Source organism: Pipistrellus hanaki (assembly GCF_964339955.1).
Source record: "Pipistrellus hanaki genome assembly, chromosome: 3".
Taxonomy (NCBI): Eukaryota; Metazoa; Chordata; class Mammalia; order Chiroptera; family Vespertilionidae; genus Pipistrellus; species Pipistrellus hanaki.
This window is the reverse complement of record NC_140505.1, coordinates 182,993,968-183,014,975: the sequence shown is the minus strand read 5'-3', so window position 1 is coordinate 183,014,975 and position 21,008 is coordinate 182,993,968. Positions and strand designations below refer to the sequence as shown.

Sequence of the window (21,008 nt, the reverse complement as noted above, 5' to 3'; positions counted from 1 at the left end):
ATGGGAGCTCAGGTGCACAGTCTTTCGCAATTGGCTAATTCAAAGGAAGGAGTTGGCCTTTGCTGTTTTAAGATGGCAGCCCCCAGGGGAGCTGCCAGCCATGCGGCCAACATGGCGGCTGCCGAGTCACACGGTCCAAAATGCTGGCTGTCTAAACTGTTCTCTGACAGAAAAGATGACTTGTCGCCCTGGCTGGTTTAGCTCAATGGATAGAGCGTCAGCCTGCGGACTGAAGGGTCCCCGGTTCGATTCTGGCCAAGGGCACATGCCCGGGTTGCGGACACCATCCCCAGTAGGGGACATGCAGAAGGCAGCCAATCAATGATTGTCTCTCATCATTGATGGTTCTATCTCTCTCTCCTTCTCCCTTCCTCTCTGAAATCAATAAAGAAATATATTTAAAAAAAAAAAAAAAGAAAAAGAAAAGATGACTTGTTTATTCTCACATGCAGACAGGTTTGGCAAGAACCGGATGGTGGGGGTAATCACTAGACAGTGAACAATAGGGAACACACTAAGGATCTTCGGTAATAGAATTATAGGTGAGTTAGGTGTTTTTCTTCATGCCTTTAAAATATTTTCTAACGTAAAGAAATAAATTTATGTATTATTTTATATCTACATTTAAATTTGTAGCCTGTATTTTAATATTTAAATTTGATTTATCTAACTATAGAATATAATTGTATGAATATAAATTTAAGCAATATAAGAGTTGTTGTGTTTTTTTTTTTTAGTGAAAATTGTTTCTCTTCTATCACTATTTTCCAGCAACCCAGTTCTTCTAAAAATAGCCAGTGTTAACTTGCTTCTTGTATATCCTTCCATAGTCATTCAATATCTAGTCTAGGAGGTATAATTTTAGCATAAAATTATGTGGATTAAAACAAAAAGACTGGCTTTAACCGGTTTGGCTCAGTGGATAGAGTGTTGGCCTGCGGACTGAAGGGTCCCAGCTTTGATTCCTGTCAAGGGCATGTATCTTGGTTGTGGGCACATCCCCAGCAGGAGGCAGTTGATCGATGTTTCTAACTCTATCCCTCTCCCTTCCTCACTGTAAAAAAATCAATAAAATATATATTTTTTAAAAAAGAGTGAATGTCACATGCACTAAAAGAAAAAATAGGCAAACTGGACTTCCTAAAAATGAAAAACTTTTGTGCATCAGAATAGAGTACCGCCCTACCTGGTTTGGCTCAGTAGATAGAGCATTGGCCTGTGGACTGGAGGGTCACAGGTTCAATTCTAGTGGTCAAGGGCACATGTCTGGGTTGTGGGCTCAATCCCAAGTAGGGGGCATACAGAAGGCAGCCAATCAATGACTCTTTGTCATCATTGATGTTTCTCGCTCTCCTTCTTCCTTCCTCTCTGAAATAAAAAAAAAAAAAAGAATATAGTACCAGTAGAGTAAAAAAGTAACTTACAGAATGGAAGAAATGCTTGCAAATCATATATCTGATAAGCGATTAATATTCAGAATATATAGAGAACTTCTAAAATTTAATAACAAAAAACAAACAACTCAATTCAAAAAATGGGTGAAGGACATTTCTCCAAAGAAGATATACAAATGGCCAATTTGCATATGTAAAGATACTCATATCAGCTATCATTAGGGAAATGCAAATCAAAACCACAATAAGCTGAAACTGATTTGGCTCAGTGGATAGAGCGTCTGCCTGCGGACTGAAAGGTCCCAGGTTCAATTCCCATCAAGGGCACATATCAAGGTTGTGGACACCTCACCAGTAGGGTATGTGCAGGAGGCTGCTGATCGATGTTTCTCATTGATGTTTCTAACTCTCTCTCTCCCTTCCTCTCTGTAAGAAATCAATAAAAAATATATTAAAAAAAAAAAACACAACATATACATGCCGAAACTGGTTTGGTTCAGTGGATAGAGCGTCGGCCTGCAGACTAAAAGGTCCCGGGTTAGATTCCAGTCAAGGGCATGTACCTTGGTTGCGGGCACATCCCCAATGGGGGGTGTGCAAGAGGCAGCTGATCAATGATTCTCTCTCATCGATGTTTCTAACTCTATCCCTCTCCCTTCCTCTCTATAAAAAAAAATCAATAAAAAATATTAAAAAACAAAACAAAACAAAACCCCCACATACACCACAATGAGATACTCCTTCACACCAATTAAGATGGCTACTATCAAAAACAGAACAAATGAAACTCCCAGGAAACAAGTGTTGGTGAGGATGTGGAGAAACTGGAACCCTTGTGCACTGTTAGTGGGAAGGTAAAATGGTACAGCTGCTATGGAAAACAATATGGTGGTTCCTCAAAAAATAAAAAATAGAACTACTATATGATCCACCTGTTGGTATACACCCAAAAGAATTGAAAGCAGAGTCTCCAAGAGCTATTTGTACACCCATGTTCATAGCAGCGTTATTCCTAATAGCTAAAACATGAAAGCAGCATAAGAGTCCATCAGTGGATGAATGGATAAGCAAAATGTGGTGTATCACCTGAGGAAATATTACTCAGCATAAAAGAAAGGAAATTCTGCCCACTGGTTTGGCTCAGTGGATAGAGCATCAGCCTGTGGACTGAAGGGTCCCAGGTTCAATTCCGATCAAGGGCATGTACCTTGGTTGTGGGCACATCCTCTGAAGGGGGTGTGCAGGAGGCAACTGATCGATATTGCTAACTCTCTAACTCTATCCTTCTCCCTTCCTCTCTGTAAAAAATCAATAAAATATATTAAAAAAAAAAGGAAATTCTGACATATGCTACAACATGGATGGATCTTGAGAACAACATACTAAGTGAAATAAGCTGGCCAGAAAAAGACAAATACTGTATGATTTCACTTCCGAGGAGCCTGGAGTGGCCAAAGGCACAGAGACAGAAAGTAGAATGGTGGTTTTCAGAGGCTGGGTTGGGGCAGGGTTGGAGGAGTAGAAAGTTAGTGTTTAATGGGTCTAGAGTTTCAGTTTTGCAAGATGAAAAGAGTTTTGGAGATGAATGTACTTAATGTTACTGAACCGCACACTTTAAAACGGGTCAAGATGATACATTTTAAGTTATATGTGTATCTTTAGAGATAATACTGCATGTCAGAATGAGGCTGGAGTTGGAGATACATATTCAGAAGTTACTTACGTGAATACATAGTTGAAAGTGGGGGTGTGGGTAGAAGCCCAAGAAAGCGTGTACAGGCCGAGAAGGAGGAGAAGAGAAGAGAGCTGAAAAGGGGCCGCTGTGCTGTCCTGGTTAGCACCTGGGGTCTGACGTTCCGCACACGTGGGCTGCACTCCAGCTCTTGCCACACAGTGGATGCATGCGTTTGGCAAGTCACTTATCTTCTCTGAGCCTCAGCTTCCCCATCTGTAAAATGGACAATAGCCGAAACCGGTGTGGCTCAGTGGATAGAGCATCAGCCTGCAGACTGAAGGGTCCCAAGTTCGATTCCAGTCAAGGGCATGTGCCTTGGTTGTGGGCACATTCCCAGTGGGGGTGTGCAGGAGGCAACTGATCGATGTCTTTCTCTCTCATCGATGTTTCTGGTTCTCTATCCCTCTCCCTTCCTCTCTGTGAAAAATCAATAAAATATTTAAAAAAAAAATGGAGAATAATATTCAGATCTAACCTCCCAGGGTCATTGCGAGGACTTAATGAGACGAAGTTTAAACAAAACACTTGGCACGGTGCCTGCCACGTGGTAAAACACACACTACACGTGAGCCTCTGGTAAGGTGATATTTAAAATATTTAACAGCAGGTCTGACACCTGTGCCAGCCAGTGAGAAGAAACACTGCCTTTTAAAAACCCGTGCATTCCAGGTGAATATCCACCCTGGCTGGCCACGGGGCTGTGAGGCAATCATGGATGGGAGAACGAGGAAGGTGACCAGTCCCCTTGGGGAGTTTTGAGAAAGCGTGTGTTGGGGGAGGGGATGGCAAGCTGTGTCAAGTGCTGCCCAGCAGGCAAGGGCCGAGCGAGGCATTCAGCGTGCTGACCTCTAAGAGCAGTGTCATGGGCGTTAGGGCCGAAGGCCAGTGAGAGCAAGGTGAGGCATCCGAGGGCCTGGAGCAGACTGCTCACTCCCTGGAAAAGTCTGCTGATGAGACGGAGGGAGAATGTGGAATGTGTCCACCATGAGGGCACCATACAGAGCAGTTCACTGCCCTGAAAGTCCTCTGTGCTCCCCCTCTTCACCTCCCGCCCCCCAGCTCCTGGCAACCACTGATTTAATTTAAAAAAAAATTTTTTTTTTTTTTACTGTCTCCATGATTTTGCCTTTTCCAGAATGTCATAGAGTTGGAAACATAGAATATGTAATATTGTCAGACTGGCTTCTTTCACTTAGTTATATGCAGCTAAGGTTCTGCTATGTCCTCACAGCTTGATAGTTCATTTCCTCTTTGCACTGAATAATATTTAATTGTCTGGATGTCCCAGTTTATTTATCCATTCACCCACTGAAAGACATCTAAATATATATATTAATGTATATATATATATATTTTAAATTGATTTCAGAGAAGAAGGGAGAGGGAGAGAAAGAAACATCCCTGTGCAGGTTTTGTGTGGGCATAACTTTTCAGTTCCTTTGGGTAAATACAGGAAGCACAGTTGTTGGATCATATGGTAAGTCTATGTATAGTTTTGTAAGAAGGGACTAAACTGTCTCCCAAGTGGCTGGACCATTTTGTACTCCCACTCGTGCTTCTGTTGCTCACATCCTTGCCAGCACTATGTGTTGTCAGTGTTCTGGATTTTGACCATTCGAATAGGTACGTGGTGGTGTCTTGTTATTTTTTAATTTGTGTTTCTATGGTGACATATGACATGGGTCCCCTCCTGGTCACTAACTCTCTTCAGAGGTACCCCTATCCTGGCTTCTGTCACTAGAGATTGACCCTTTAGCTACTCCCTCCAAGATTGATTTTTGCCTGTCCTAGAACTTCACATCAAATGGAACCATACAGCATCTCTCTCTCTCTCTCTTTTTTGTATCTAAATTCTTTCACTCAACTTTCAATATTTCTGAGATTCACTCATTAAAAGGTAGCTTTAGAAATAGTTTTATCTTACTAATAAAAGCCTAGGTGGTCCTCACGTCATCACACCTGATGCCCTCATGCCGTCACAAGATGGCTATGTGCACAGTAGGTGTGTGCAGGTGGAGGGGTGGGGGCTGGGCTTGCCTCTGCATGTGTTTCACGGAGCCTGCCTGGGAGTCCTGCCTTCTCCCAGATCCTCACATCGCCAGGCCTGGGGGTCCCGCAGCTCCATGTGGCCCCAGGGGAGGCAGGGCCGGAGGGTCCCCATGCAGCATGGAGGCCTGGGGGTCTGCAGCTACATCCTACCTCTTTGGGGCAATCCATCGAGGAGCCCCGGATGGGTGGGTGGGGCCTACCTCTTTGGGGTGATCCATCACAGGGCTCCCACGTTGTGACAGGGCACAGGCCAGGCTGGGCGACCCCCACCCCCAGTGCACAAATTTTGTGCACTAGGCCACTAGTTGAGATATAAGTCACCTACCATAAAGTTCATCATTTTAAAATATGTAATTTGTGGTTTTAAAAGTACATTCACAGAGTTGTGTAATCAGCCCCATGATCTAATTTCAGAACAATTGCATTGCCTCAAAAATACTCCTCATAGTCATTAGCAGCGACTTCCCATTTTTTCCTCTCCCCAGCCTCTGGCAACCACACATCTATATTCTGTCTCTGTAGATTTACCTATTCCCCCTCGACCACCCCCCTCCCCCCAATCCTTCCTTGCTTTCCATCTGAGGTTTGACAGTCTGTTCTATGCTTCTGTGTCTCTGGCTCTGTTCCATGCTTCTGTGTCTATTTTTATCAGTTTTGGACATTTTATATATATAAAATTATATAGTGTGTGGCCTTTTGTGACTGGCTTCTTTCACTTAGCATAATGTTTTTAAAGGACATCCATGTAATGGTCTGTATCCACAATTTATTTCTTTTTATTGCTGGATAATATTCTATTGCATGGATTTGTCACTTTTTGTTTATCATTGAGCAGTTCATGGACATTTGCATCATACTGCTTTTTACATGTAACACTAGTTCTTTTGTATTTCTGTGTAGGAATCAATAGTAGGGACAAAATCCATATACCCATTTTACCATTCATAGACTTTTTTTCCTCCTAATTTTTGGTCATGTTAAGCTGCTATGAATATTTTGATTTATGTCTATTATCACTGCATGCACTGTCTATTATTACTCACTGGTAGAATTGCTGGTATACATGTATATTTAATGTTCTTGATAAATTCTGGATACATGTCTTTTGTTATATCTACATTTTCCCATATTTTCTCCCTGTCTGTGGTTCGATTTTTTTCACTTGCTTATATGTGTCTTTTGATGAAAAGGAATTCTTAATTTTAGTAAAGTTCAACTTAACAATCTTCTCTTAGGATTTATACTTTTTGGGTTACATTTAAGAAATTTTTATTTACTTTAAGGTCGTGAAAATATTCTCCTATGCTTTCTTCTAGAAGTTTTATTGTTTGCTTCCCACATTCATGTCTCTAATCCAGCCTAACCTATTTTTGCCAATGGTGTGAGGGTAGGAGTCAAGATTTATGTTTCCACATGTGTATGTAACCCTAACCCTAATCGCTGACCTAGCACCGTTTATTAAAAAGACCATCTTTTCCTTATTTATTTGAGGTAGCAAATAAATCAGCTGACCATATATATGTAGAATTCTCAATTTTATTTTAACTATGTGTGTATATAAAGATTTAAAGGAAATAACAAGGTTTATTAATAGTTGCTGTATTGTGGTGATAGGGTTATGGATAATAACATTTTTGTTCTTTTTAGTATTTTCTACATCAACCATAACACTATTTTAACACATAAACTATATATATATTACTGTTATAAAAATAGATACTATCAAGGGTGTAGGTTCTTGGGAGACTGGCAGGGTGAGTCTGGACAGCCTGTGGCAAGGCTGTCTGAGTTAGAGAGTATCTGGGTTTGTGGATGGGGAGAAGAGAATTCAGGGTCTGGCCGAGAAAGGACTTCCATCTTCTTAGTGACCTGTACTCCCAGGAGAGGTGGTGCTCGGAGGCGGGGCCAGGAGGAAAACGGAAATGACCATTACCAATAATGCCCTGCTGAGCAACAACAGCAGCAGGGGCGACAAGATATCGCTCTGCATCGGTCTGCGGACTGAAAGGTCCCAGGTTCGATTCCGGTCAAGGGCATGTACATTGGTTGTGGGCACATCCCCGGTAGTGGGTGTGCAAGAGGCAGCTGGTCGATATTTCTCTCTCATTGATGTTTCTTTTTAAGATATTTTATTGATTTTTCACAGAGAGGAAGAGAGAGATAGAGAGTTAGAAACATCGATGAGAGAGAATCATCGATCAGCTGCCTCTTGCACACCCCCTACTGGGGATGTGCCCGCAACCAAGGTACATGCCCTTGACCGGAATCGAACCCGGGACCTTTCAGTCCGCAGGCCGACGCTCTATCCACTGAGCCAAACCGGTCCCGGCTCTCATTGATGTTTCTAACTCTCTATCCCTCTCTCCTCCTCTCTGTAAAAAATCAATTATATATATATATATATATATATATATATATATATATATATATATATATATATAAAGATATCGCTCTGTTGTCCTGTACACTGCTTTCAGGCACTCCGTTCCTCCCAACATTCCCGAGGGCTGGGTGAGGCCCTGTGATTTTGCCCATCTTTACAGATAGGGAAACAGTCCTGGCCCAGTGGCTTGGTTGGTTATAGCATCATCCTGATACGTCAAGTTTGTGGGTTCGATCACCAGTCAGGGCACATACAAGAAGCAACCAATGAGCGTATAAATAAATGGAACAACTTGATATTTCTTTTTTTTTCTCTCTCTCCCTTCCTCTTTTCTTTAACATCAATTAAAAATTAAATGAAAAAGATAAAAAAACAGGTGCTCTCTGAGTCCTGCTCCAGCATTCACTAAGGACCAATTTATTCTAAGCCTTGTGTTAGTTCTGGGTCCACAGAGACAAAGCACAGAGAGGGGCACCTAACTGGCCTATAGGGTCAGGGAAGAGATTGTCCAGGAGATGACATCAAAGTGAGTCTTTTTCTTCCATTTTGGAAAAATTATCCAAGAGATTTATGTTAGAAATATAATCATAGAAAAAAATCAATCACAATCATCTACCAAGACATAACCTCTATTTATACTTTAATATAATGCCTTTTAAACCTCATTATTCCCCTATGCGCACGCGCACACACACACACACACACACACACACATACATACACACACATACACACACACACACAGCATAAAAATAAAATCCTGCTACAACAGCATTCTAAGTGCTTTCTTCACTTAGTATATTTTAAATCAGTAAATACAAATCTATGTAACATTTTAATGACTTTCAACATTGGATGTATCAAAAAGTTTTAATTGAGTCATTATATTGTACATTTATTTGTAATATTTAATGAATATAAACAAAGTTGCGAACAACTTTTAAACCCATATCTGTATACTTGTACTTCTCCAATTTTGAAAAAAAACAGAAGTTCCCACAATTGCATTCTTTTTTAAAAAAAATTATTGAATGAATTTAGAGATAGGGGAAGGAAGGGAGAGAGAGACACCAATTTCTTGTTCCATTTATTTATGCATTCCTTGGTTGATTCTTGTATGTGCCCTGACCAGGGATAAACCCGAAACTTTGATGTATTGGGACAAAGAGATTGTAACCAACTGGGCTATCCGGCCAGGACTCTTTTGTCTTTAGATCATAAACTTTTTCTGAAGTTCATTTGGAAGAATAGCTTAGTCATGATAGAATGAAAATTACAAAAGGAAAGAATAATTAACAATTTGCCCTCTTAGATATAAAATGTATTAGAAAGCAACCTTCATTAAAATATTGTGGAACTGGCACAGGAACACACAGGAAGATCAATGGATAAATGGATACAATGCAGAAACAGATCCAAACATACACTGAGTGGCTAGATTATAATGATCTCTGAACGCATAATAATCTAGCTACTCAGTGTGTGTGTGTGTGTGTGTGTGTGTGTGTGTGTGTGTGTGTGTGTATTAGAGGCCCGGTGCACAAATTCATGCATGGGTGGGGGGTCCTGCCAGCCTGGCCAGAGGGATGGGATATGGACAATTGGCCCGCCTGCCTGATGGTCGAACTCCTGGTTGAGAGACAATTTGCATGTTAACCTTTTATTATATAGTATATACACTGAGTGGCCAGATGAATGTGTTCATTCAGAGATCATAATAATCTGGCCACTCAGTGTATAAAAATTCCATAGGTGATGATGGTGGTACCTGAAATGGAGAAAATGAAGTGGAAAAAATGGATGTGGAAACTGACTGTTACAAAAATTATATTAGATTTCTTCCTCCAAAATCAACATAAATTCTAGATGGTTTAAAAGATAAGTATAAACATTCTTAAAAAAAAAAATCTTCTTGTATTGGCCAAGTTCTCTTTGCCTACCTAAAAAACAAACAAAAAAACCCCAAGAAAATATTTTGAACCGAATACCTAAAAGGAAAGTGTGCGAGTTAACACGTGGAGATACAGAAAGGCTGGGAAGGGCGTTCCAGGCTGCGAGAACCCGTCGTAGCAAAGGTCCGGAGCCTGAAAGAAGGAAGGCAAAAGCGTGCGCAGTCTCTGGAGAGGGTTAGGAATCCAACTTCGACCTCTGGGCGCCCACAAGGAATCCGGGGCTGAGTCCCCGTCCGCTCCACAGGCCATCGTAATGATGTCAAATAGCACTTTTTCCATATATGGTACTTAGTCTCTGTTCTTCTGCTAGGATGACATGGGACAGGGAAAACGGCTCGCGGGGCGGGGTGTCAGAATCCCGGACCTTCCCAGTCCGCTACCGCCAGCCCGACCTCGCCCCCGCCCCCGCCCCCGCCCAGGCAAGGCACCAACATCTCAGCCCTGAATGGAGGGCCTCCTCCTTCTGATTGGACTCTGTCCGTGTCAATCTGCCCCTAGAACCTGGCTGTCCGTTGAACCGCCCCAGTAGGAAGCGCGGGGGAAGGTGGCGAGCGTAGAGGTTGGAGCGCACGAATCCCCGCCCCTCCGGGCCCAGAGGCACCGCCCCCATCCATTCCCATAGGCTGGATTTGTCTGTCCATCATGTCGGAGTGGCTGAGACAATCCGGGGGCCGGATCGTCCCTCCAGGCTCCGCCCCCAGCCGGCGCCCGGACGAGGAATGGGCGGGCGGCTGAGAGGGCGGGGCGGGAGGCGGCGAGGAGCCGAGCGGGTGCGGTGAGGCGCGCAGATCCCCGCGGTTCCTGGGCAGGGCACGGCACGGAAGCAGAGCCAGGCTGACCTGCCGCAGCTCCCGCCTCGCGCGCTCGCCCCACCCCGCCGTCGCCCGAGCGCTCGAGAAAGCCCTTTCGGGAGAAGCAGCGCCTGTTCCCCGGGGCCGATCCAGGTTCAGGTGAGCGAGCCCCGCCAGGCGGTCCCGCCCCGGGGCTGGCGGGTGCGGACGGCGGCGACGGGGCGCGGGCGTCTGGCAGGCGGGCCGACGTGTGGTGCTCGGCCCCGGCGCGGCCGGCGACCGGGGACCAGCGCGGGCGGGCGGGCGGGCGCGGGCGCTGCGGGCCGGGCTGGCACCGCATCCTCCCTGGAGGGGCAGCAGGACCCCCCTGCGCGATGCCCCGAAAGGCGCCGCTGGCAGCGCGGGCTCGGGGAGCAGCGGGAGGCGGTCGTGGCCAGCGTGCTCCCCGGAAACCCTTCATCTCCTCCGGCCCCACCCCCGCCTGGCTCCCTCCCGGCGGGGCACCGGGGAGCCTCAACCTCCCCCTGCCGCCGGGGCGCGCGCCCCGCCCTCGCCTCGCCTCGCCCGGTGCCCAAGTTGGGCAAACTTTTTAACCCCTTCCGGGGCGCCGCCGCGCCCGGGACCCAGACGGGGGGTGGGCGCGGGCCGCGGCTCCGTGGGAAGTTTCTCAGGCCTTTTCCGAATCGGAGGTAACGGGCAGGCGGGGACCGTTTGGCAGCTGTCAGGGCGTCCTCCTGAGTCAGAATCGGACGGCCCCGCCGCAGACATGGCACTCGGCTCGGTTTCCGCCCTCCGCTCCCGACTTCCTCATTTGCGCGGCGGCGGGCGCCCGGGCCGAGGAGGGCGCTGGGAGAGGTGCGGTGGGTGGGTGCCCGGGGAAGGAGGACCCGGGCCTGCCGGACAGGAGAGAGCTCCCAGTTCCCCCCGCAGCCCCGCACCCTCTGACTTTTGACTTCTCTCGGGGAGCCGAAGGCCCGGGACTGCCCGCAGCCATCGGTGCCTCCCAGGCATGCACCTGATTCCGCCGCACCTGGGGCCGCCCCACCCGGGCGGGGCCGGGGTGGGGGTGGGGGTGGGGGAGCTGCATCCTGTGCCTCTAGGACTGGGCCGGGGCTATTGCATCTTTCCTGTTTGGGCCAGATCTGGGGCTGTTTTCTACATCCCCAGCCCTTCCTTCCCGTGCAGGGGTCCTCACCGCATCCTGTCCTGGGGATGGGAGGACTGCACCCATCCTCCATCCCTCCACACGGAGGACCCTGCGGGACAGGGCTGCCGGTTGTCTTGAGGTGGAGGTGGCGGCGGCGGCAGCGTGAGCGCCAGGGCTGCTGTCTGCGGCCCCACCCAGCCCCCACCCAAAAGCCAGGTGTGGGGAGAAAGGTCCCTGGGAAGTCCCGGGTCTTGCAGACAGGCCGCTTGTCTTATCACTGCGCTCCGTGCTGGGTTTGACAGGATTTCAAAGTAACTGTTGAGGAACTGTGGACGGGAAGAGAGCCTTAGCGCCTTCCTGCAACACTGGCCATTTCCACTGTTTGAGGCCCTCCTGGTAACTCACCTGGTTATTTTATTTTATTTTTTTTTTGGTAGGAAGAGAGGCTGCTTTAAGGCTTATTTAGACAATCACTCGACTCATATTAGTTAGTTTGTATACAAGGCTGCTGGGGTGAGGGGAGGGTGCATAGATGTGTAATTGAGCAAATATTTAACTGGCTTCTCTGTGCCAGGGACTCTGCCAGGTGGTAGAGGGGGTGTGAGGTTGAGTAAGACCTGGCCCCTGCCCTTGGGCCCTTAGGGGAGAGCTGAGACACATTTGTGGATGACTCGGATGTGAGGCGAAGATGACAGAGACCCCCAGAAAGGTGCTGTGAGTCATGGGGATTCGGAGGAAGGAGCCAGCCCGTCCTGGGAGACGCATGGGCCTCTGCCGCGGAGGAGTTCACAGCCCTGAAGGGGAAATAGTGGCCCAGTGACTGCAGTACAAAGGCGGCCTCTGATGAGTGTCCCGAGCATGCCACAGACAAAGGACTCGAGGAATTCCAAAAGGGGCCACTTCTGTCTGAGGCCTCGAGGAAGGAGCGCACTGCCGGTTTGCAAACAGGGCAGGCGCTGGGTGTTGGAAAGTGAGGACTCATTTAGTGGGTAATTGAGGGGTAATTAAAAGCGTCAAGAGATTGCTCAGTGTAATTTGAGAGCCGCTGTGCCCCCCAGATGGCTGTGGGGTGACACCAAAGAGCTCTGCACTCTTCACACTCAGCAAGTCCTGGCAGTGCCCATGGGCAGATCCAGGCGCTGGCAGATCCAGGTGCCCAGATTGGCAGGCTCTGCTTGGGGAAGGGCCGCCCCGTGAGGTGCGTTCTGTGGCTGCTTGTCTGAGGAGCAGAGGAGGGGAGAGGAAAGAGAGGGTCAGAGCCCTGGCATTCTGTCTTTTTATTTTTAAACTTTTTAACCCAGGGGGTTGGAGATGGGACAACTTCTCTCTTGCAGGATGGAGGATGCATGTTAATCACAGCCTGCCTTTCGCCTGTTCTTGGTCCAGAAAAAACAAAACAAGGATCTGTTAGCTTTTTAAAAGGAAAAGAAGCGCAGGGAAAAGGCAGCATTGTTGTGTAGCCTGATAGGGTATTGCCAGGGACCAGGCTAGCTGTGCTTTCTTCACTTCCTCTTGTAGCTAATCCTTCAGTAAAGTACTTAAGACAGCCCTTACCAGCTTGACATCTTTATTTCAAAAGGAGAGGAGGGGTTGGCTGTTGTTTTCCTCAGAGGCGGGCCTTTCGCTTCTCTGGGGGGGAGAAAGAGAAACCCAAAGCAAAGGGAAAAAAAAAGAAAAAAAGAAATCCAAGCCCTAACAACTTCCTCCCAAGCATCATGTTCCAGAAATATTTAGAATAACAAAATCTGTGTGTCCTCTTAATTAAACAAACGTCTAATTTGCTGAGCATTAAAGAGCATCTCTGCCGCAGGGGCAGGAAGTGCATTTTCTCTTTGTGCAGCCCCAGAGAGTCACTGCCTGGGCCTTAACCCTTAAGTCACTGCCTGGTGCACTGGGCCTCTGGGCTCGGGTCCTCCAGTGGCTGAGTGGAGCCCCGGCTGCCCTGGGCAGCGGTGCTCCTGTGACTTACAGAATCCCGTTCTGAGAGCTGAGAGCTGGGGATCGCGGGGCAGTGAGCTTCAGAACAAGGCTCCAGCCCTGACCCTGCCACTACTAGCTTTCTGACCTTAGGCAAGGCACACAGCCCTTGTGGGAATCCTGATGGCTTCCCTACAGGGTGAGATGTGAGAACTGAAAGGATTAAGCTTCTGAAAGGGCCTATTTAAGTAAGTAGAGTGGCTATGTAACATTTTAACATAGTATATAAATGTACCATCTTAATTCCCTGGGTTGTCAGGGAGGACACAGAAGCGGAGGGGTGGATGGTTTTCCTGGCTCCTGGCTCAGAGCCCTTTCTACTTCCAGGCAGGTGTGCTGGTGCCTGTGCATGTGTGCACGCAGCACTCATGGCCTCTGAAGCCTCAGTGGTTCTGGGTTCCAGCCGCTGATGGCTGTGGACGCACTTGCTGAGTGTGTGCTGAGCAGCCTCATTTCCGGGCCCTGGCCTGGGTAGAAGGTTCACAAACTAACTGCAAGTTTTAGTTCTAAACCATGGTTTCCAGTGCGAGCACATCGCCAAGGCAAGAGCCTCGAGTGCCTGGAGATCTGGCTTCTAGCTCTTGCTGAGGGAACATTTGATTTTGGTAGAAAATGCCATTATTATTACTATTTTTTATTTTATTTTTAAAAATATATATATTTTGTTGATTTTTTACAGAGAGGAAGGGAGAGAGATAGAGAGTTAGAAACATTGATGAGAGAGAAACATCAATCAGCTGCCTCCTGCACACCTACCACTGGGTATGTGCCGGCAACCAAGGTACATGCCCCAACAGAATCGAACCTGGGACCCTTCAGTCCACAGGCCGATGCTCCATCCATTGAGCCAAACTGGTTTCGGCAGAAAATGCCATTATTGCCTACAAAGACATTATACCAGTTTGTGAGCCCACTAATTATGCACAAGAGAATGGGGAAAACTGACAAATTCAGTCATTTTAATTTCTCCAATATGCCCCAGTTTCTTAGGTCCTCTCCAGCCCTATTGATGGGCATATGGGTTGTAACAACTCTCCTTTTTTTTTTTAAATCCTCACCCAAGGATACTTCTCCATTGATTTTCAGAGAGAATGGAAGGGCAGGGGAAAGAGAGAAACATCGATGTGAGAAAGACACATTGATTGGTTGCTTCCTGCATGGGCCCCGACAGGGCCTAAGCCTGCCACCAAGGTACATGCCCTTGATGGGGTTTGAACCCAGGACCCTTCAGTCAGCGGGCTGACTCTATCCACTGAGCCAAAGCGGCTGGGCACAATTCTCCTTTTTGAATGTAGTTTGGTGGCAATATTTGTCAAAGCACAGTCCTGTCTGAATTTTAGGAATGCACCCCACAGATCAACTCAAACGTGCAAAAGGAAATGTTGAGGATATTGTTTGCAGCATTGTCATGGACAAAGACAGGAAACAAGCTCACTGTCCATCAGAAAGGGCACATAAATCCTGCACAGCTGTGCAGGGGCAGTCCTCACAGCCCCTTAAAAAACAAGGCCGATCTATATTCCTGCTAGGTCATGCTCTGCGGGATATGTTGTAAGTGGAAGGAACTAGATGTGAAGTAGTATAGATGGTGGTCCCTTCGTGTGAAACATGCTATGTCACTTTGGCTCTGTGCCTGAAAAGATAGTGAGATGCTGGTCATAGTGGTTGCCTCTTGAAAGGGCCCAGGAAGCAAGAATGGGGGCGTGGGAGGGGGTGAGCATTATTTTTCACTAAATGCCTCTTTATATGTATTGCCCTTAAATCATAAAAAAAACTTAAACATTTTCTTATTTTTATTCCCTATAAAAGTAAGGGGGTCTGCTGGCCAGTCTTGCAGGTCTCAGTTTTAAAATGCATCGCTCTAGATTCCAAGTTTCCTGTTGAGTGCCTGCCTACTGCGTGCAAGGAAGGAGGAGAGGTTTTACAAATGGACTGACTTGCTCTTGTGGCTGGAACATTCTGGGTGCTGTTTTCTTCTCCATGACGTCATATTATCACCAGAGTAACCCGTAAGAAATGTCTACTCTGATCCACTCCCTCGTATTCTGGAAAATGGTGGATGATTGCTTTTCTTTGCTGTATGTGTCTGGAAAGTATTCCAGGATGACCTTTTGGCAGGTTTCCCACAGTTCCCCTGGCTCCAGATTACCTGACCAGAAGTCTAGACCAGGCCTTTAATCCCTTGGGTCCTCTAACCTTAAAGTCATTTCAACCACTAGTGTGCCCCTTCCCACTCCATCCCGGTGTCCCTCAGACATCTGGCCTGTGGTTCTTATGCATTAACAGTGGAAAGGCCCATATTCTTGAGAAAATGTGATCAGAAGAGTGTTTTGACTTGGAGGACCCCCACTCCCTTCTTCAGGAAGCCCATCTTCGTCTTGCATGGTGTGGGCACTGGAGAAGCTGCCAGCTCTCCTCGCTGCCGAGTTAGCTCTTTTCTGGGGCCAAGGCAGTGCAAGACCCCCGTCAGGGTCTCTGCCAGGCCTGTGCCCCTGCCAGGCAGCCTCTGGCCTCCGGGAGGAATGGCATGAGTCACCCATAAGTATACGGAATGAGCCTAGGTCTAAAATGGGCTTGCCACCACATGGGCTCCAAGGCTGGATGCTGGCCTGCCAAATCCCCCTGCCCCCACCTGCCCCTCGCGCTTTGATGGTACCAAATAATTTGGGAAGCAGGATGCCCTCTGTGTCTGATGCATATCTCTTTAAAAAGTAACTTAGGCTGGCTGCTCTGCTGGAATTTCTCAGGCCCCCATTCTGCTGACTAGTTCCTCAGGCCCGAGGTGATTCAGCACCCAGAACGGGACACAACATCCTGGCCTCCGGGCAGGGGGGCCCAGAAAAGGCTCTTGACTGGCTTTTGGCTGAGGGCAAGGCCCTCTTGGGAGCTTCTCCCCAGCCTGACCCTCCAGGCCTCACAGGGCCCTTCTTCCTCAGCCCAGTTGCTTACTCCACTAGGAACCTTCCTACTGAGGCTGGAGGGAGCCTTGCAAGGCCTTCCGGAACTTGCCACCGAAGGGTGTGGCTTCCTGCCCGGGCAGGTTGGGCTGGGCCCCTGGAGAAGTTGAAGGTGGAGCTGATCTTCCCCCACCCTCCAATCTTTACTTCCGTGCTGGTCCTTAGGGCCCTGCGGTGCTACCCACAGGAACAAGGGGCCTCTGAGGAGGCCCCGCTCACTTCCGAGGACATCTCTCTACCGTTTGGGAACTAGTGTCTTAGGGTCCTTTTCCTTTCATTTGAACTCTAATGCTTAAAAGAAAAATGAGCAGAACAATAAAATCTCCCTATTGAATTTACTGAGAATTAGACAGTGCCCGAGCTGGAAGGGATATTAAGGACAGTGTAATTTTTCTCCCTTAATTCCAGAAGGAGTGGTTTGCCCAAGCTCATCTGTCTGCGAGTTGGTAGAAGAAAGCTTTGGCCCCTGGTTTCTCTCACCCCCAGTGCCTCTCTCTCAAAATTATGCGGCCTCCTTTAAAAGTGTTTTTGAACTGTTATCATCCCTTTTATGCGCTGTTTAGCCAAGCAACACATACTTAGCTCCTTTAATCTTTCCTCAAGAGTCTATTCTTCCCCACCCTTAATCTTTTTCATTTTTGGGGTGGGCACTAGGGTTAAGAAATGGGGTGGGAGGTGTTTCTCCGGTTTCTCTGAACTTCTTCCAGTTGGACAGGCCATTTAGGCTGGAAGTTCCCACAGCTCAAAAATCAATATTTCACATGGGGTCGTGCCAGGCAGCAGGGTGGGCCCTTCTGAGAGCAGTGGCTTTCCAGTGTTCCGCAGCCAGTCCTCATTTCTAGTCATTTTAAGTAGTTTAATGTCTTGGGTCAGTGATCGGCAAACTCATTAGTCAACAGAGCCAAATATCAACAATACAGCGATTGAAATTTCTTTTGAGAGCCAAATTTTTAAAATTTAAACTTCTTCTAACACCGCTTCTTCAAGATAGACTCGCCCAGGCCTGACTTTATGGTATTTTGTGGAAGAGCCACATTCAAGGGGCCAAAGAGCCGCAGTTTGCCGACCACTGTCTTGGGTGATCGATTTGCTGTATTTTCAGCATGAAACCTACAGTAGAGGGACCAAAACAAGGGCTTTGGGGTCAGATGGAACCAGGACTAGACCCCCACCTTGTCTCCTAGCTGTCACACTGGAGCCTCAGTTTCCTTATCCGCACCATGGAGATTCCTGCCTTCTTAAGCTTGTTGTAATTAACATAGAAATATGTGTTAAGTGAAGTGCTGCTTTTCTCTCTTCCCTTTTCCTCCTTTTTTTTTTTCTCGTGTTATCACCAACATCATCGGATGGAAGGAAAGAAATGTTCAGGTTTTAAAGATTTAAAATTTGTCTAACAAGCCAGTCCCTTGACCACAAGGTGTGGTGACGAAGATCACCGAGGAACCTGCCAGAAGATTTCCTGGGCTGGATGCTGAGGTTTCGAGGCCTGCATGCAACCTTTGCATTCTGACCACACGATACAATTCAACGTATTACATCTGCGCTGGTTATGAGCTGGCTCAAGCAGTTTAAAAAAGCTTGCTACAAAGCACCACCTTTATTTAGAGATGTCTGTGTTCAAAAGCCGCCGCGCTTCCTGTGTTTGGCCTTAAGTCACTGGGCTGGAGAAGGCAGCTTCCTGTCTGATAAACATAAAGTCAGGCATTTGGAACAGTTTGGGTGACTTCATCTAACTGGGCTGGACGGGGAAGAGGATTTAGAACCCACTGGACTGTGAAGAAAGACCCGGAGGCCAGAGGCGGGCTCTCTCCCTGGCTGGATCTCAGAGTCAGCCCCGGTCCTTTTGTAGGAGCGGCGTTTCAGGCTCACTGGTACCTTTGCCTGTAGGCCAGGGAACATGGAGGCCCAGGCAGCCTAAGCTTTAGAGTGCCATTTCGTAGTGATCTCTCCATTTTACAAAATTTGGATGCAAGATACTTACTTGTCTGGAAATCTCTGGGGCGAGAAAGATGGTGGCAGGGAGCTGTTTTAAAGGTTTGGTCTATTTTTTAGTATTTAAGACAACTATTGGGTATGAGAGTATTGACCTCAAATTTTTTTTTTTTGCGAAGTCAATAACCGAGGCTCATTGGGCCCCTGCTGCATGGCCTATTTGGGACTTCAGTGGGGTTGGAGGGCAGAGGACACCTCCTTATCCTCAGTAGCCCCCTCCTCTAATCGTGGGTAGGGACCTTGGGAGAGAGATTTGCCATGTGAGACAGGACATATTAACTGAGTGGCTGGGGATTTCTGAGCCAGCTTCCTGGAGGCTAGAATTGCCTGGAAGGTGGAGGGAGATGGGGATGGTGGGCGGGGAAGGAAGAGGCTCTGGTGGAAGGGCACTGGCCTGGGAATCAGGATGTCTGGATTGAAGTCCTCCTAGCTCTGCTAATAATAGTAATCATAATCATAATCGTTAAATTTTATGGAGCACTGTGCTGGTGCTTTTACATGAATTATCTCATTTCTTCATTCTCATGAGGTAGGGAAGTATCCCCATTTTAAAAAAAAATACATTTTATTGAGTTTTTACAGAGAGGAAGAGAGAGGGATAGAAAGCTAAAAACATCAACAAGAGAGAAACATCGATCAGCTGCCTCTTGCATATCCCCTACTGGGGATGTACCCACAACCAAGGTACATGCCTTTTACCAGAATCGAACCTGGGACCTTTCAGTCCACAGGCTGACATTCTATCCACTGAGCCAAACCGGTTTCGACAAGTATCCCCATTTTATAGATGAGGAGACTGAGCAGGGATTCAAACATGGGTGCTCTGACTCTAGACCCCAGAGTGACCTTATAGATGCCCTTCACTCCCGGGCTTGACAGTGAGGGGATGGGCTGGCCCCTGGGCCTCCTCCCTCACCAGTGACCGGGCATTGGCGAAAGGAGCAGACTGTGGGCCGCGGCAGAATGGGGCCTCCTGTCCTGTAGTGTAGTTGGCTCCTCAGAGAGAGGTTGCCAGTCGATAGTGTTGCATTTAACCTCAACTGGTCGTTTTTCAAATGTGTGTGGCTGGTCCTAAGGGAAGGCAGGTGAAAGGACAGCCGCCGGGCAGTGTAAATCCTGGCTGCCGTGCCTGCCTGAGGTGGCCAGGCCCTGGCGGTCTTCACCAGGGAGCCAGCCAGGCCATCATCTTGACCATTGGGGTCTTCCTGACCTCAGCCCACTTACATCCAACAGACTGCCATTCCTTCCTTTCTTCATTTGTTCATCTGTCCACCATCATTCAGTAGCCGCTCTTCAGAGCTTCTTATGTGCTAGGCCAGTGGTCGGCAAACTCATTAGTCAACAGAGCCAAATATCAGCAGTACAACGACTGAAATTTCTTTGGAGAGCCAAATTTTTAAAACTTAAACTTCTTCTGACGCCACTTCTTCAAGATAGACTCGCCCAGGCTGTGGTATTTTGTGGAAGAGCCACACTCAAGGGGCCAAAGAGCCACATGTGGCTCGCGAGCCGCAGATTGCTGACCACGGTGGCAGGCCCTGGGCTGGGTGCTGGGAACGTGGAGATGAAGGAAGCAGTTTCCAGGAGCTGATGGTGTCCTGCCAGCTAGGGCAGAGAGGCTCAGGAAGGTCCCAGTAGACTTCCTGGAGGAGGCGGCATCTGAGCTGATTGCAAACTAGAGACGTGGCACAATTTGCGTCTAGGGAGCCGGCTGGGACCTTGTTCAGTTGCTCAGACCCTGGCAGTGCTTTGTTCAGGGGTGATTCAGGTTGTCAAGGCTCTCTGAGTCACCGGGCTGGTAAAAGATTTCCTCTTCTTAGGAGCTCCAGGCCCAGTCCTCTCCCAGTCTTTACAGAGCTCAATGGCTCATTAAGGCCCCCTTCCCCCTGGCCATTTCCTGAGAAATGTGGGAGTGCAGGATTCCACTCCCAGGTCCTTAACCCCTGAGTGGCTGCCGGGCCTTCTGCCTGGGCCTCTGGGCGTGTGCTCAGCATGCTGTTTCCAGCTGAAGGACTTGGGGGAGGTTTATCATGGAGTGTTGAGAGACATCATTGTTACTGGACTCAGTTCCCTCCTTAGAGTTTTAAAAAGGGCGTTGTGGATACCTCAAACAATAATAACAAAGCTGGTGAGACTTGCCCTTACCCCATCCACTGTTTGCATCTCTCGGGGCTTTCTGACCGTATTGCCACAGTTATTATTTTAATGGAGGAGAAGAAACATTACCTTGCCAGAAAGTTTATTGGGTTTTATTGGCTGTTTTGGAAATTCATTCATTCAGCAAATAGGAGGGCAGAAACTGCTGGGTGGTTCGGATGTAGAGGAATGAGACACTACGGGCCCTGCCCTCAGGGGGTTAGGCCCAGGGAAAAACCCGATTCACTCTGGTGGTGTGGGCTGTGATAAAGGTGAGCCCAGGAGAAAGTGTAGCTCCGATGCCCAATTTGAGTTGACAGAAAACAGGTACAACCACTTTGTCATTTGTGGTGAGAAAGCTTAGGAACATGGACCCGGGAGATCTTTCTGGGCTCATTGGAGGAAGATCTTCAACCAGCTGCCCTCCCTGAGTGGCTCATGTACCACCCTGGGCCAGAAAAGGTGCTGGGAGGAAGTAAGGGGGCAGAGGCTCCC

The 21,008-nt window shown here is 47.8% G+C and overlaps 2 protein-coding genes across 2 annotated transcripts in view; one reads left to right on the top strand and one right to left on the bottom strand.

Annotated features, from left to right (window-relative positions):
* The first annotated feature begins 10,261 nt into the window (after positions 1–10,261).
* Positions 10,262–21,008, top strand: part of MYH9 (myosin heavy chain 9) — an 89,800-nt gene continuing 79,053 nt past the window's right edge. The window contains exon 1 of the mRNA XM_084876761.1: positions 10,262–10,463. The gene's annotated coding sequence lies outside the window, so the exon portion shown is untranslated. The remainder of the gene's footprint in view (positions 10,464–21,008) is intronic.
* On the bottom strand, positions 10,460–20,659 carry LOC311618686 (uncharacterized protein; the record flags this gene model as incomplete). Its single annotated transcript, XM_084876233.1, has 2 exons — positions 19,541–20,659; positions 10,460–19,510 (listed from the first exon to the last, which is right to left on the bottom strand). Exon 2 carries the CDS (start codon positions 11,540–11,542, stop codon positions 10,460–10,462), a length of 1,083 nt encoding a protein of 360 aa, XP_084732359.1. The 5' UTR covers positions 11,543–19,510; positions 19,541–20,659.